General features: G+C 41.4%; 1 protein-coding gene and 1 long non-coding RNA gene across 2 annotated transcripts in view; one reads left to right on the top strand and one right to left on the bottom strand.

Moving 5' to 3' along the window:
* The first annotated feature begins 322 nt into the window (after window positions 1-322).
* LOC108645871 lies at window positions 323-1,302 on the top strand. Its single transcript, XR_001924157.2, has 3 exons — window positions 323-720; window positions 827-1,024; window positions 1,131-1,302. It is a non-coding gene; the product is annotated as an uncharacterized LOC108645871 (long non-coding RNA).
* A 3,674-nt stretch (window positions 1,303-4,976) lies between these two features.
* Window positions 4,977-17,966, bottom strand: part of pgr (progesterone receptor) — a 43,199-nt gene continuing 30,209 nt past the window's right edge. The window contains exons 4-8 of the mRNA XM_002935571.5: window positions 14,002-14,310; window positions 13,568-13,712; window positions 10,418-10,548; window positions 7,276-7,433; window positions 4,977-6,684 (exon numbers count right to left, since the gene is read on the bottom strand). Of these exons, the coding sequence (XP_002935617.1) occupies window positions 6,529-6,684; window positions 7,276-7,433; window positions 10,418-10,548; window positions 13,568-13,712; window positions 14,002-14,310 (899 nt within the window). The 3' untranslated portion in view covers window positions 4,977-6,528. The remainder of the gene's footprint in view (window positions 6,685-7,275; window positions 7,434-10,417; window positions 10,549-13,567; window positions 13,713-14,001; window positions 14,311-17,966) is intronic.

Genomic DNA, 17,966 nt, shown 5'->3' with positions numbered 1-17,966 from the left:
AGCATTTTTTACACAAGGTATATTATATAATGACCCTTCACTTATGTTTAACTTGTTAACTTATTATACTATCACTTTAAGAATGTTTCCTGAAATGCTGTGTGCTTGGTGGGTCATAGGTCAATTTGGCTTTAAATGAGATCACATGGTTATGGTCTTTGTACACTTGATAAAGGGTATTAACCCGAAACATGTCGTGTTACCACTACCCATAATAAATGTTTTGCAGTTAATCTGCTGGAGCTTTTTTTTCCTATTTTTGGATTTTTGCAGTTGTATTTGGTTGCAGCACAGAGCAACAACTAGGAGCTAAAGCATTTTTCGTAAGTACTTTATACAAAGTTCACCAATAATTTTTCATTTTTGAGCATCTTCCAACAATTGCATCTGAGAAACAGCGACTTTAGACGACTGACGTAAGTATGGCATTTATTGTCATGTTTTAGTCTTTATTTACATTTTCAAAGAAGAATGTATTTATGGCATAAATGCTTTGTTTAATATATATTAATCTTTCCTTAGGCCTGAATCCCCGAATCCATAAATCAACTTGGCTGCCAACGGGGGAGGGACGGGGGCACATACAGGGGTCTTAAATACCATCTTTGGACCCCTGCATAACATCTTGGTCCCGTTGGCAGCCCTTTGTGTTGGCTTCTTGATGAACAACAGCATCTTCCAACAATTGCATCTGAGAAACAGCGGCTTTAGACGACTGACGTAAGTATGGCATTTATTGTCATGTTTTAGTCTTTGTTTACATTTTCAAAGAAGAATGTATTTATGGCATAAATGCTTTGTTTATTATATATTAATCTTTCCTTAGGCCTGAATCCCCGAATCCATAAAACAACTTGGCTGCCAACGGGGGAGGGACGGGGGCACATACAGGGGTCCTAAATACCATCTTTGGACCCCTGCATAACATCTTGGTCCCGTTGGCAGCCCTTCATGTTGGCTTCTTGATGAACAACAGCATCTTCTGACAAATGCATCTGAGAAACAGCGGCTTTATAACATCGACGTAAGTATGGCATTTATTGTCATGTTTTATTCTTTGTTTACATTTTCAAAGAAGAATGTATTTATGGCATAAATACTTTGCTTATTGTATATTAATCTTTCCTTAGGCCTGAATCCACTAATCCATAAAACAACTTGGCTGCTAACGGGGGAGGGACGGGGGCACATACAGGGGTCCTAAATACCATCTTTGGACCCCTGCATAACATCTTGGTCCCGTTGGCAGCCCTTCATGTTGGCTTCTTGATGAACAACAGCATCTTCTAACAAATGCATCTGAGAAAAATACATTATTAATACATGTATACAATAAACTTTAAATGATATTGGTCTGTGCTGTATTTTCTTATTAGGGAGCCAGTCAGAATCACCTCCAAGCCCACTGTTGGCTCATACCCATCATCCCTTTAATGAGTTCTAATGAGAGAAGTTAGAGAAGAGGGCACAGCCCACATCTAACTGAATCCCATAAACCCTCTTACTGTGCTTGTTTTATCCAGCCTGGTCCTGCTGGTGATTCCTGGCTTCTCCTAGTGGGTCCCATCATTATCTTTACTTGAAGGAAGCAGAATAGTCACTAAGTCCATTATTGATGCTACACACAGTTATATAGGGTATACACTCAGATACAGACCCATACTGACCTATCTATCCACTCACATACAGACCCATACTGACCTATCTATCCACTCACATACAGACCCATACTGACCTATCTATCCACTCACATACAGACCCATACTGACCTATCTATCCACCCACATACAGACCCACACTGACCTATCTATCCACCCACATACAGACCCACACTAACCTATCTATCCACTCACATACAGACCCATACTGACCTATCTATCCACTCGCATACAGACCCACACTGACCTATCTATCCACTCGCATACAGACCCACACTGACCTATCTATCCACTCACATACAGACCCATACTGACCTATCTATCCACTCACATACAGACCCATACTGACCTATCTATCCACTCACATACAGACCCATACTGACCTATCTATCCACTCACATACAGACCCACACTGACCTATCTATCCACTCACATACAGACCCACACTGACCTATCTATCCACTCACATACAGACCCACACTGACCTATCTATCCACTCACATACAGACCCATACTGACCTATCTATCCACTCACATACAGACCCATACTGACCTATCTATACACTCACATACAGACCCACACTGACCTATCTATCCACTCACATACAGACCCACACTGACCTATCTATCCACTCGCATACAGACCCACACTGACTGATCTATACACTCACATACAGACCCATACTGACCTATCTATCCACTCACATACAGACCCATACTGACCTATCCACTCACATACAGACCCACACTGACCTATCTATACACTCACATACAGACCCACACTGACCTATCTATCCACCCACATACAGACCCATACTGACCTATCTATCCACTCACATACAGACCCATACTGACCTATCTATCCACTCACATACAGACCCACACTGACCTATCTATCCACTCACATACAGACCCACACTGACCTATCTATCCACTCACATACAGACCCACACTGACCTATCTATCCACTCACATACAGTTACATACATAAACCATATATACCAACATAGTAACACACATTGGTGCACATGGAAAGATTATGAAGAGGTATGGGGTCGCTAACCCCTTTTAACACTTCATTGCAGCAGTGCGCAGCTTGTTAATGTAACAAAGCGTTTGGGCAGTCTAAGCATCACAGCATTCTGCACATGGGGGGGGTCACTTCCGCCTTAATTTGCATATTTCGCTTCCCATTCGCTAATCTGTGTTAAGCCTCCCTACAACTGTGCCGCTAATAATCATTGGTAGTCACTTTTCCATACTAAAGCTAAATTGTGCCACAGTCCCTGCCTGTAACAGAAACCCTTTAACTGCAGCTTGGAGGGCCCTATTTACTAAATACAGAACTGAGCCGTATGGTACTGTATGAGATCCCAGTCAAACTGGTGTAAATAAAGTACAGAGCCATATAGTGCAACTTGGTGCCAAAGGTGAACCAACCCTTTAAATAAGGGCAATTAGTCTTAAGCACTTTTTGTTCTATGGGAAACAAGAGATCGCTCTTGAGCTGTAAGCATAGCAACCTGTCAGTAACTCATCGCTGTATCTGTAGCAGCAACTGACACCCTTATGTGACTCAACCAATCATAGTCTAATCTTGCTTAGTACATTCCCATAACCCCCCACCCACAGTTTTCTTTCTAATTTGAGATGTAGATGAATCAGAGCATTAGATTATTTCCCCTTATATGTATAGTTAATGATTTTAGAAATCATTGATTTAATAAATTTTAAATAAAACTTTAATCACTACGACTGCAGATATAAATATATAAACAAATGGGACAGCATCAACATCTAATGGGGTACAGGAGATGCAATGGTCTCTTAGACATACTTGTTAAGAAGCATTTGCTCCCCTAAAGATAGAAGAGATGTGGCTTACTAGGTAAATAATGTGTATAGGGTGCCATATATGTATTGTGAAGCTTCATAGGATGCTCTTTTCCATCCACTTACTGGGAAGAAGTTCCATGGGCACCAATGTATGAGATCAAGACCTCAGCACAGGGGAAGGATAAAACCCATAGATGTGCCATTATATCACTCAACACAAGAAAGGCTAAATAACCCATTGGCAAATATTTTTTCTGCAGGGTTATCTCAATCTTAGTTTTTTTTTAATGAAACAATTAATGAATGTGCGTCCCAGTCTTTATTATATACAAGGACTTATCTTCGGATGTAAAGGAGCTTAAGTGTAACTGGCCAGGGCCAGATTTAAACTTTTTGGGCCCCTAGGCCTTTCTGTTGTTAGCACCTCCCTCTTTCCCCCCTGCCACAAGCACCCCCTCCTCCCTGCCTCTCACACCCCCCTGCCACTAGCATCCCCTCCCCCCTGCTAGCACACTCTGTCCCCCCCTGGCACACACACCCCCTCCCCCTTGCACCGGCTCTTACCAATCTGCTGGTCCCTCGTGCTGCCACGGTTCCAGCGTGATCCCTTTCTCTGGGGACTGGGTGGCTGGAGATTTAAATGGCTGCCAAAATTTCTTACCCAGACTCCAGTGAAGATGCCCTATATTTGCAGTCCTAGGCCCAGACCTTTGTGGCCTGTAATTGGCATTAACCTCCTTTTAATAAACATATGTCTTGGATATAATGCTCATGTGCAATTAGGATCTGAGATATTTCAGATTTGGTTCCACTGATACGCTGAACTGTTTGTTTATGAGCTGAACTGTATTCCTGAGAGACACAATACCGGCACATTGAAGGATTGTTCCACTTTGTATTGTTTGGACATTGCCGAGCTTTCAGCAATGACTCCAGGTATGAAGCCGACTGCAGGCACATTAGGTACTAATAAGCCAAGAGAAATAAATATTTGGCTGAAAGAGTTTGAACAAAACCTAGAGCACAGCTGGCAACCCCTGTCATTTGTTACAGTGGCCGGGGAGATAGCTGTTTGGGGCAAGTGATAATAATGGGGGGTAATTATCCTGACATTGACTGGAGCCATAGTACTGCCAGGACTGTAAATGGGAACAAGTTTATAAACTTGCTGCATGGCAACTTTATGTCACAGGTTGTTGAGGAGCCAACCAGGAACCATATTGGATCTAGTGATCGCTAATGACCCAGAACAACGTATGGCAAATGTGCAAGAGTTTCTGGTGGACACAGCGCCTCCATTTAACTATAGGCTTACACCACATACAAAATGGTGATGTATTGTGCCAAAAGTAGCAGAGATAGCAGAAACTACATTTGGTGTTCTTTCCTTTGTGACAAAAGGTGGGGACCATTTAACTAAGTTATTGGAGGGATTTTTGTAAAGAAATGTCAAAATAATGACCGTATTAATGAAACAAAGTCTAAACATAATCATTCTGGCATTTATTTTACTCTTTTAACATACAGCGACTTAAAAAGTACTTACTGGGAAAAACATTTCATATTCTCAGAAACCGTGTACAGAAAAATAAAATTTTCTTCATATCAATCCTTCAGACCTATTTACATGGTTATTTAATTAATACATGGGAAAAAATAACTGCATCATTTTAATTGCACAGCAAAAGGAACTGGAACAATGCGTTAGAGCAAGAAGTGCTTTCTAGGAGGGCAATATGTTTGTAAGCACAATATCTGTATTTAATGTACAACTGTGAGGACAGCCATATTGTATCTATGACATATGGAACAGCAGGAACAAGTCATTTACTATAATACATCCACAGTACATGAAGCCAAGGCAACTACTAGAGAATTCAAAACCATTTAAACTGCCATTCCTATGCATGTTAATATGTCTGACATCTTGTCTGACATCTTGTATTTTCAACGCAACCTTCAGCTGCTTTGTGTAGGGAGGCTGGTCAGGTAAAAGCAAACTTTAGAAGATGTTCTTCAGGTAAGGAATTATGTTTTTCAACGTGATGTTACAGATACTGAAGAAAAGTCAAAAGGACTTCATTTCATGCGACCGATCACCCACATAACAGTGCTCCATGTGCCCTTCCCTTTAATGTCTAAAAGTGGGATGGAGCAGCCTTGGTTGCTCCTCAATCATTTACAATTTATCTTAGACATTTTGGATAACAATAGCCCACAAATTTATGGCCCACAAGCATTGTTCTATAGTTCCAATATTCCACACACTAAAGAGAAAAGTACATGGACTTCTACCACTTCATGTGCCCTTTTCTTTAATGTCTAATATCAACCTAGTTTTGAGAAGCACCAACATGAGACGTAAATGGTGTGATAAAGGCCCACTATGCTTAGTGAGTAGTTCCTTCTCTTCAAACACTTACAGTGTAGTGTAGAGATGCTAGATGACAGCAGTCCACAAAAGAGGTCCATGTTTGCTTATCTTCAGTATCTGTAGTTCTAATATTGGGGTGAATTTGATGAGCGTGTGAAGTAAATGGTGTGCTACAGGGCAACTGTGTGGGTCAGCAAATGGAAAAACTTTGTAGACTGTGCTACACTTCTGTCTTAGTAAGTAGCCCACACAACAGAAGTCCATGTGCTCTTCCCATCAATGTCTGTAGTTCTAAAATTGGGGTGGAGCAGCCTGGGTTTGATGAACAATGGAATGTGGTGTGCTGAAGTTCAGCTGTACTAAGAACGGACTTCCATCTTCTCAAACTCCAACATTTTAGCTTAAAGATTTTTGATGCCAACAGTCCACAAATTGAAGAAGCACACTGCATTGGTCTGTGGTTCAGACATTCCTCAGACAAAAAGAAAAAATCTCCTGCTAAGCAAAATGGAGAACCGAAGCAACTGTAAGTGGTAAGAAATCAAATGCTTTCTTGCATGCAGGTTGCACCCAAACAAATAGAAATGTCCATTAGATCATCTTTATTACAAGTAACATATAAATTAAATTATTTTAAGGGTGATGAAAGAGATATGACATTCACTTTTTGTGAAATATAAGTGGTTTTACCATCCCCGCTAGGATTTTGGGTAACTGGGCAGAGATCACTTCCGACATCATTTCAGGAAATTCCACACTAAGCGATCGAGACTGCAGGAAGGTGTTGAGACAATACAGGTGGAGCTGCTTTACAAGCTGGTGGGACCAAACAAACATCAGGCATGGTAAGTATGGATACAAAGAACTCAAATGGTTCCTACAGAGCTTGTAGGCTGACTCCTTATGCTCTGCAATAGTTATATGTAAGAAGCACTTAGGGCCCATTTCCAATAACAGCCATTACAGGGCACCTCTTTAGTTGCCTTCAGGGAATGTCTTCTACCTGCGATCATGTACCTGGTTCCCTACACTTGTGGGTTCCTCACCTGGTGCTCAAATGCTACAGCACCTTGTGTCTTTAGAGCACCTATACATAGGGTATAACACCTCTAACTAGTCTTCAGTCATGTGGTCCCAAATTGGCAGCTTATTGGCAGCCTTATTTGGGTTGAACTTGTCTCTTCAGTCTCTACCACTTTATAATCATGTGCCCTTTGGTAATAAAAATATGTTTTATTTTAAACTTTACAGCTCTCTTTAATCAAAGCTGGTTAGGAGTATGGGGTTATTGAAATCATTGTGCTTCATTTATGAAACACTGACATAAAAAGCAATCATTTAAAAAGAATGGAAGCGCTCATCACTTAATTCAGGAATGAATGATTGGAAAAGACAGATTAGACTTACTTCATGCATGGAGTCCATGAGTTTGGTTAGTTGATAGAAACGCTGGGAGCTGGCAATCACACCCTTGTGCCTTAAGCCAATAGCCTTGGCCAGCTCTCTTATGTAGTTTGACCTCATATCATCAAAATGAGTCTGACTTTTGAGGCCTTCCAAAGGAACTGAAAATAAAAAAAAAAAAGATTTATAGTTTGAAGAGAAGAACATGTGAGCTAAATATGTGGTCAGTTCTAAAATTCCCATAAATGTAGTCTTTGCTGTATGTATTATAATATGTTGGGGAACCAAATCTATCGGAAACACCCCATAGGGCAGCGCTCTGCAACATCTAAACTACTGATTTGCTATTAGGCTGCAATTTGCTTGCAAGGCTTGTTTAACCCAGTGCGCTGGTCTATTTGTTCCCTAGTTGTGTAATGATAATATTTCTATCTGTGCTTTTGTGTTTGTGAGTCAAATACCCAGGAGTTTTGGGCAGCTCCCTAATGCTTGCCAGGAACAGAGCTTACTATAAATATATTATTCTGTCATTGGCAAGAGGTAGTGGCACCAGTTCTTATCCATAGTTTATATGTGGGAAAGAGAACATGGCCTTTCCTCTTAGGACTTTACCTCGTACCAAGGGTGCAAATGCTGGGAAGCCTGGAGCAGAAGGCCCCGGTGTCAAGATTCGAGCCCTAAGGTGACCAACCCTAGAGAAGCAGTTTTTGTCATAATACACTCACAGTTGTGAATTAGACATGCCTTGGCAAGAACAGCATCTGCTCCACCAAGTGTGGTCCCTATACTTCCCCCTAAGTAAAGGGAGTTTGGAAAGGGGTTATTTACTTCCCTGAAATGTCTCCCCTGGAGAAATCTATTTCACTATATTGTCTCTCTACTGGTGAGAATACTTCTACCCATTTCAGATGTTTTATGGCCAATATCACTTTAAGTCAGTGGTTTCTCAGACTGCTAGGCTGCAACTTTTAGGTGGCCTGGAGCATTTTCTGGGGGGCAGTCAGTTAGGGTGGGATCAGGGGGGCATGTTCTTACTTATTCTACTGAAAGCACCACTTCAAGGTCAATTATGTGCATCCTTATTATGTGCAAGGAGGGACACTGTACAAATGTTAGACCTCAAAGGTGGACTTGAAATTCCCTCTCCAAAAACAAGTAAGGGAATTGGACCCCTTGGTTTTGGCTCAATAAAAGTAACCCAAGATTCAGACCCCTTTGGTATGAACTCCAATACTGATGATACTTCTGGACCAAAACTATTTCTACCAATACAGAAGAATGCCTTTCACTGATCCAAGGAGTTGATGTAATGAAATAGTTGGTTATTTGAATTATAAACGACTCAGTTCCGCCTGCAACCTCAAACAACTGGCTCCAGTGCGCACTAAGCACGTCAGTAAGAAGTAATTGCCTTGGGCAAGGTCAGTGCCGTATTCTAATGGCATACATTGTATGGGTCCTGCAACAACTTGAAAAATAAGCAGGAGGTCAGATCACTTAAGTGCTTTGTTTCTTTCAGCGAGGATTTGGCTCAAGTGAAGGGGTCTGAAGAAGAAATCATTTTATTGGATTTTCTCGTGAGAAATGATTTTGACATGTATATAGCCATTTGTTGAACCCATCACAGATATTTCCTCTGCCAAGTGTTCAACAGATTGTAAACAAAAATTACATTCCATTGGCTTTTCCAAACTTCCTGCTCAGTTATTTCCCACTTCCATCTAACCACACAGAGCCAGAGAATGTGATGTTTCCTGAGTTATAACTGCACTCTCTCACCCCCAGTCTGGCCAATCCTAAGTCCTACACTCACAGTCTGGCCAGTCCTACACTCACTCACCCCCAGTCTGGCCAATCCTAAGTCCTACACTCACAGTCTGGCCAGTCCTACACTCACTCACCCCCGGTCTGGCCAGTCCTACACTCACTCACCCCCGGTCTGGCCAGTCCTACACTCACCCCCGGTCTGGCCTGTCCTACACTCACCCCTGGTCGGGCCAGTCCTACACTCACTCACCCCCAGTCTTGCCAGTTCTACACTCACTCACCCCCAGTCTTGCCAGTTCTACACTCACTCACCCCCGGTCTGGCCAGTCCTACACTCACTCACCCCCCGGTCTGGCTAGTCCTATACTCACTCACCCCCAGTCTTGCCAGTCCTACACTCACTCACCCCCGGTCTGGCCAGTCCTACACTCACTCACCCCCAGTCTGGCCAGTCCTACACTCACTCACCCCCGGTCTGGCCAGTCCTACACTCACTCACCCCCGGTCTGGCCAGTTCTACACTCACTCACCCCCGGTCTGGCCAGTCCTACACTCACTTTACCCCCCAGTCTGGCTAGTCCTATACTCACTCACCCCCAGTCTTGCCAGTCCTACACTCACTTACCCCCGGTCTGGCCAGTCCTACACTCACTCACCCCCAGTCTGGCCAGTCCAACACTCACTCACCCCCGGTCTGGCCAGTCCTACACTCACTCGCCCCCAGTCTGGCCAGTCCTACACTCACTCATCCCCGGCCTGGCCAGTCCTACACTCACTTTTATCTGATTTGTTAAGAATTCTACAGATTCATTATACATTGTATACAGGGACTTGCTTACTTTCAAAGTTAAAACCCTCAAATGGCTGCCTTTTTGTTGGCCACCACTGGAATCACCTGACTGTAGCTGGGAAGGGTGGGAGCTATAACATGGAGCTGGCCACTGCTCCTGGATAAACCATAGCAAAAAAGGGAAAGTTGTGCTCAACCACTACATTTTAAACGATAGCGTGGGAATGCAATGAGGCTGTTACCATAAAAATCATACAAAAGACAAAAGGGTTGTCTGCAATATATATACAATATATATAGCACATTAAGACAAAGTAGCTCCTGTAGCTTTTGGGGTGTGACAATATCACTGCGGAAGTGTGAGAATAGCGGAATGTGCTTGTGGGATCACACAGCCGCCTGAACCTGGAGATATTTCTCTTAGCGAAAATTCATTTTCCTGCTCTGGTGAAAAGTTTTTGCCAATTTGAACAAAATGTTTATTGTGAAGAAGTCGCCAAAACTTGTACCTGTCTTATAGTAAACTGCCAATGTCATGGCGCTCTTCCATTTTTGGCTTCATTTTTCCCCCAAATGTTTCTCACTTACTTGTGTTGAGCAGCAGCAAAGCCTTCATGCACAGGAACTCCTCGTGGGTAACTTGTAGTTTCATGAACTCTTGGGGCAGCTGCCACATGGAGAGGCAAAGGGTATAGAACGAGGAATCTTTCATTCTTTGTCTACAGGACACAACAGAACAACATGAAACCCCTACACATCCCCTTCAGGAAGGTCAACAAGCTCAGGGCCTTCAAGATGAAATTCAGCTACAACTTCAAGCGTCAGGAAATGCTGTTTCTTTATTTCTGTTATATCCATTGGTGCATTAAGGGACCCCTAAGTACAAAAGCAGTATGTATCCTGTACGTTCACTTATAATTGGATTTCAGACTGACTTAGCGCCAGTGAAAGGACAAGCTGGACCTTCAGAAATAAAGTAAGTGAGCAGAGAAAAGTCATTAGACATTTCTCTGGTCAGTTCTAAGCAAGTTACATCACAACCTGCTGATTTTTACAGTTTTGCACTGGCTGTAAGCAGTCAGATCAAATGAACAGCAGGTGGCGCTGTTTCAGATTCATTAAATTAACCTGCTAATATCTTGAAAATTAGACAAAATAATTGCAGTACAGGTATCGGACCCTTTATCCGGAAACCCGTTATCCAGAAAGCTCCGAATTACGGAAAGCCTGTCTCCCATAGACTCCATTTTAATCAAATAATTCAGAATTTTAAAACTGATTTCCTTTTTCTCTGTAGTAAGAAAACAGTACCTGTAATTGATCCCAACTAAGATATAATTACCCCTTATTGGGGGCAGAACAGCCCTATTGGGTTTATTTCATGGTTAAATGATTCCCTTTTCTCTGTAATAATAAAACAGTACCTGTACTTGATCCCAACTAAGATATAATTACCCCTTATTGGGGGCAGAACAGCCCTATTGGGTTTATTTCATGTTTAAATGATTCCCTTTTCTCTGTAATAATAAAACAGTACCTGTACTTGATCCCAACTAAGATATAATTACCCCTTATTGGGGGCAGAACAGCCCTATTGGGTTTATTTAATGGTTAAATGATTCCCTTTTCTCTGTAATAATAAAACAGTACCTGTACTTGATCCCAATTAAGATATAATTAATCCTTATTGAATGCAAAACAATCCTGTTGGGTTTAATTAATATTTTATTGATTTTTTAGTAGACTTAAGGTATGGAGATCCAAATTACAGAAAGACCCCTTATCCGGAATACCCTTGGTCCCGAGCATTCTGGATAATAGGTCCTATACCTGTAGTGCTTAAACAAAATTGGCAATTCCACACTAATTTGTTTTGAAGGTTTATATTTTCTTTAATGTCATGTGACTTTAGAGTTCTGGATAGCTGAAGAGTGCGGCTTTGTCACTTTTGGTCCCAATAATTATAGTTTATCTGCCCTTTCCATGAGCAGAAACGTTTCCCAGTTATACAGCATCATTTCTGCGAAAGTGGGGAAACTTTTACGAGCACATGGTTAGAGTTACAAGATGTAATTGTGTTCAAGGGCAACTCATATTTCAGTATTATTTTCTGTTAACCATGGTCATGTTGACCTGAAGATTGTTACTGTTGTAAAAATAGCTGCATTTTATTGCAGAAAAAAAGCCCTGATATGGTATTATTCTGTACGCCGGCACTTAGGTCCTGGAGTATTTACGAGCTGGCAGCACCTGAGTGCAAACCCGATACTGTGGTACAGACCATGGGATGCGTTTGGGTTTTTTGTAAAGCTTTGAATATCGTTCCACTTAACAATTCTGCGCCTAAAATAGAGTATTAATAGAGAACTGGGGAGAACAATGTTCCTGGACTGTCACTGGGATAAGTTTTCGTAGACAATGATATTAAGGTGCCAGAGTCACAGATGTAAGTGTTGTTGGATCGGCACCGAGTTCTGACTATAGAAAGACAGGCACATAGAGGGATGCATGGGATCCAGTATGTGTGGATTCTGATTTATACCAAATTCTCCTTAAAGGTTTTGGACAAACACCCAAGCAAATCCTAAAACCTAAGTTGCAAATATAAATTTACAAAAATAAAAATGTCACCTGATGGTGATTAACCCTGTCTACTCAGGATAATCTTTAACTTCTCTCTGTCCTTCTCCAACCATATTTACTCCACTGTCAAAACCAGTTGTTTCTTTCTAAGCAATATTGCCAGCATATGTCCCTTTTTTTTTAAAGCAAAAGCCAAGATGCTCATGCATGCTCTCATCCTATCCCAACTAGACTACTGCAACCTGCTACTAACCTGCCCCTAACTCCTATCTCTCCCACCTACAGTCTGTATTAAATATTGCTGCCTAACTCCCATCTCTCCCCCCTAAGTCTGTAGTATTATTAACATCTGACTCAGTATGGTCAACCCTGTTAACTGCAGCATATACTGTCCTCCTATTGGTATCTGTAAGTTATACATCCACTTAGATTGCAAGCTCAATGGGGCAGGGACCCCCACCCTCTTGTCTCTTTAACACTTAGCTCCTAATAGTTCAGGGGTGGGCAAACTATGGCCTGCGGCCACATCCAGCCCGCTGGCCTTTTTAATCCAGCCCACCGACACGGGCCCCTTATTGCACCCTGATTGGTTAACTTTCTCACGTTTTGTTGTCACACACATTAACAGAGATGTAATGCCAAATATAAAATTGTACACAATGAAGCAAACTGAATGTAAAATGACATTTGGGTTGGCACAGAATTACGTTTGAATTGTCAATTTGCCTCCATGATCCCAAATGTAATATTTATATAGCTCTTTAAGGGTTCAGACTCAGTTTGGCGAGACACAGGAAGGCTGATTTATTTTATATTTTTTCAACTGATAAATCTTGAATTCAGATTTTAATACATTTGCCCCCTAAGGATTCAGCCAATGAAAATTCTACACTGAGTGCTGGAACTGAACCAAACCCCAATTTAAAGCCTGGATTCAGCACATCCCTAGGCACAAAGGCAGGAATGGCAGGTTTGATGATTTCATTCTGCTACAGGTATGGGAAAAAATCGCAAAAAATACGAAAAAGTCGCAAAATGTTTGTTTTCCAATCGGAATTTTTCCAATTCAGATTCGGATTCGTGGGTTAGTAAATGTGCCCCATAGAGTCCGTGAGCTCATAGGACAATAGGAAAATGTACAGTCAGTGTACTTACTCATTTAATATTAAATCTGGTGCAAAATACAGCATTTGGCCACTGACATGTTGATATGACCTCCATCCCATGGCAAACACCATCAGGCTCATCCAGGAATATTGCAAAAGGGTAATCTGGTCGTCAATGTGTAAATTTCTAAACCCTGGAAGCAGAAACAGAATCCATTAGAAGTCTGGACCTTTCCTACATAGAGATCAGTAGCACTTTTTTTGTAGAAATTTAGCATTTTGTCTTGTGCTCCCCCCTATACAGTATATATTTTTCGATTGGACATTGGCTAAGAGTGCGGCTCTATTGCTGGGGGTTTGATGCACGATGTCTGGAAGGCTGGGAGCAGAGGACCTACCTAGTCCAACATTAGAGCAGAAACATACACGCCTGTGTAGAAAGGTATTAAAATATGAAATATGAAGGTGAAACCGTCTGCTTACCAGGAAGGGACTTAGACCATTTCACTACACAGACGAGTTGCCTTTCGCAGAGCTGATTGAGGCTACTCAGCAACGCACTTGGGGTCTCGGGCTGCGTGTTATCGTAACCGGCGTACACGACCTCCGGCTCAATACTCTGCAGGATTTGGAGCAGCTCTGGGGTGAACTGGATTTCCTGAGCGGAACTGTTGGATATTCTCCTGGTTAGAATCTGCTGACATTCCACGAAGAGAGTTGGTGGCGACGGAAGGACAAGCGCATCGATTTCTCGCCCCGTTTTGATGCGCCCAAACTTTTTAAATTTTCGCCCTAAAAGAGGGGAAAAGAAATGATGGTTGTTATTTATTTATTGGCAAGAAGATTTGAGATTTCCCATTCCCTTACTATGTCAGTGAAACCATGGCTTACAGATACTAATGCAGAGGTTACATCACCTCCATTTTGCTAAATCAATTAAATTGCATTTTGCTCTGCAGTTAGGGGGGTGTGTGTGTGTGATTGTTAAACACCATTAAGCAAAGTGTTAAGAAAAATACATTGGGGGTCATTTATCAACATTGGGCAAATTTGCCCTTGGGCAGTAACCAATGGCAACCAATGAAATTGTTGCATTCATTGTTCTACATGCAGCTAGCTGAAAAAAGCCAACTGCTGATTTGTTGCTATGGGTTACTGCCCATGGGCAAATTTGCCCAGTGTTGATATATGAGCCCCATTATTTGAAAAGCATCTGGCTAATTTCTGTAGAAATGATAAGGCTCTATACACCACATACATCCAGTCACCCCCACTCCCCTCATTCGCTCACCTGCTGGCTGTTTACAGTTCCATGGGCATGAAAGTATATATTTAATCCTGTCCAATACCTTAAAGGGGATTTTTACCTTCAGACAATAGTCTGAATTTGAACCGCCCCTGTCAGATAAAGCATTGTTGTAAATCATCTTTATTTTTTAAAGGAGAAAGAAAGGTAAAAACTAAGTAAACTTTATCAGAAAGGTCTATGTAAATACAGCCATAAGCACTCACAGAAACGCTGCACTGAGTTCTCTATCAAAAGATTTCTTGTGTCTGTTTTCCTGTGCCAGAGACATGCAGCTCTCTCCTCTCTCCTGCTCCCCCCTCCCTCAAGAATGCTAAGAATTTACTCTCCCCCGTTAGGAATGTGGATCTGAGCCAATCAGTAGGAAGCTGACTCATAGTCTAACTAACTGAGCATGTTCACTTGGTCTGGGTCTCAGTGCAGGAGTGAGGCATTATGGGAACTTTCTTTACACAGCTCAGCGTTTTTTCTTCCTGTTTGGCTTCTGATCATCTGAACAGGTGAAATATGGGGAGACTTAAGGGCACTATTGAGACAACTGAAGGTATGCCTGTAGCTTGAGATTAACTCTTTACTAGCCTTTCCTTCTCCTTTAAACCATTTTGTTTTGAAGCTACAGTCCAGGATCAGCACTACTAAAACTCTCGCAGATCTGCTCTCCTTAGGGGATTTCTCAGAGCTGGACTTGGGAGGCAGCAAAATAAAATAAAAAAATTCACACCGGACTGGTTCTGAGCGTGTCTTCCCTCTCCTGCTTCATTTGCATTTCTTTTAGCGTTAACTTCCTGTTTGGACAGAATGCAAGTTGGTGTCAGCAATCCCTTCCAAAGAGAGAGGAGAGAGCAGAGGAGAGAGAGTTTTAGCAGCGCTGATCCTGGTCTGTAGCTTCAAAACTATTCATTTTAAATAATAAAGATGAATTACAAAAAAGAAATTCAAATTCAGACTACATCCCCTTTAATATACCGTATTTGACAATGTCCCACAACACTTGTTTAGTGCCGCCAACCCTTATTTTGGTAGGTCTGTAGGGTGAAAATAGCAGAGTGGCAATAACCCTTCTAACACATAATATATATTATTAGTACACATACAGTATGGCACAAAGGAAAGCAGTGTATTAACTTTTCCGGCACTTTTCCATTAAAAATCAAAGCAGAAAATGACCCTACTAACAATAATAGTTCCTGGCTCCTCCCACTCACATGTAATCCATTTGTAACCTTTGCCTACAAACTAGTATGGCTGAGGCAGTACATTCTGCTGTCACTCATTGGCACCTAATGGCAAGTAACACAGGTGGGAAGGAGTACATAATAAGACCTGAGATAAAGCGACGGATGCCTGTATTCTGATGGATTTTTGGAACCATTTGATGATATAGATTGTAAGCTCTACGGGGAAGGGACCTCCATCCTCCTGTGTCTTTGACTCTTATCTTATTGCAACTGTATCTTTTATTTATTTGTGTTTATTGCTATACTTTATTATTGTATTTATCTATTATCTTAATAACCCCGTTTGTATTAATGTATTCTACTGTACAGCACTGCATAGCGCTTTATAAATAAAGATATACATACATACATACATTCTAAAGGTGCCCATACACGGGCTGATTCTAGCTGCTGATATGGGTCCATTAGACTGATTTGGCAGCCAATCGGCCCGTGTATAGGGACTGCCGACGGAACTGCCTGACCAACATCTAGCCTGAAATTGGCCAGATCTCGATCAGGCAGGTTTAAAAATCTAGTTGGATTGGGTACCGCATCGGCTTGTTGATGCGGTCCCTGTACCAACTGCCCCACTGCCGCCAATATAATTCGATCGTTTGGCCTACATGTTCCCCGATATCACCCACCTGTAGGTGGTATGGGGACCTTTAGGGTTGGGGTTTTGGGGAACATTGATAAAAACAAACTTTATAAACCAGCACAGAAAACTGCAATGAATGAAACATGCCACTACCCACACCATTAAGCTTTTATTGTGCTGTTCCTTGTAGGTTTTCTAGCTGTTATTATGAATATGTTGTCTTGCTGTGATTAATGAATTATTTCTAGATAATTACATTCTCTTCTCTTATGTTTTCCATCCTTCTCACAAAAAAACACAATCTCCTTGTCTGGCAGAGATGTCTCAATGCAAATAAAGCACTATTACAATTCTGTGTCAGGCTTAGCGCTCCGTTGGGCAGGACTTGGAAGTTAATCATAGATTTTATCTCGACAGCAAGAAATTAAATGAAATGTGAAAGTTTGTGAGATGGTTACAGAAGTGTTGAATAAAATATCTGAAATACTTGTTGGAAAAATGGATTTCTAGTCAAAAAATAAAATGGAGGGAGACACTGCTATCCACATTGGGCATGGGGGCACTAGAGTGCAGGTGGTATGGTATTTACAGCCTAAATCGCTGAACATTAATTATTGTCATTTAAAATATTAAATTATAGTTTGCAATTTATTCCCTCAAGGAAAGACAATACCTGTACTTGATCCCAACTAAGATATAATTACCCCTTATTGGGGGCAGAACAGCCCTATTGGGTTTATTTAATGTTAAATGATTCCCTTTTCTCTGTAATAATAAAACAGTACCTGTACTTGATCCCAACTAAGATATAATTACCCCTTATTGGGGGCAGAACAGCCCTATTGGGTTTATTTCATGGTTAAATGATTCCCTTTTCTCTGTAATAATAAAACAGTACCTGTACTTGATCCCAACTAAGATATAATTACCCCTTATTGGGGGCAGAACAGCCCTATTGGGTTTATTTCATGGTTAAATGATTCCCTTTTCTCTGTAATAATAAAACAGTACCTGTACTTGATCCCAACTAAGATATAATTACCCCTTATTGGGGGCAGAACAGCCCTATTGGGTTTATTTCATGGTTAAATGATTCCCTTTTCTCTGTAATAATAAAACAGTACCTGTACTTGATCCCAACTAAGATATAATTACCCCTTATTGGGGCAGAACAGTCCTATTGGGTTTATTTCATGGTTAAATTATTCCCTTTTCTCTGTAATAATAAAACAGTACCTGTACTTGATCCCAACTAAGATATAATTACCCCTTATTGGGGCAGAACAGCCCTATTGGGTTTATTTAATGGTTAAATGATTCCCTT

Source organism: Xenopus tropicalis, chromosome 2 (assembly GCF_000004195.4).
Source record: "Xenopus tropicalis strain Nigerian chromosome 2, UCB_Xtro_10.0, whole genome shotgun sequence".
NCBI lineage: Eukaryota > Metazoa > Chordata > Amphibia > Anura > Pipidae > Xenopus > Xenopus tropicalis.
The sequence above is the reverse complement of the archived record's forward strand: the minus strand, read 5'-3'. Positions and strand labels throughout refer to the sequence as shown.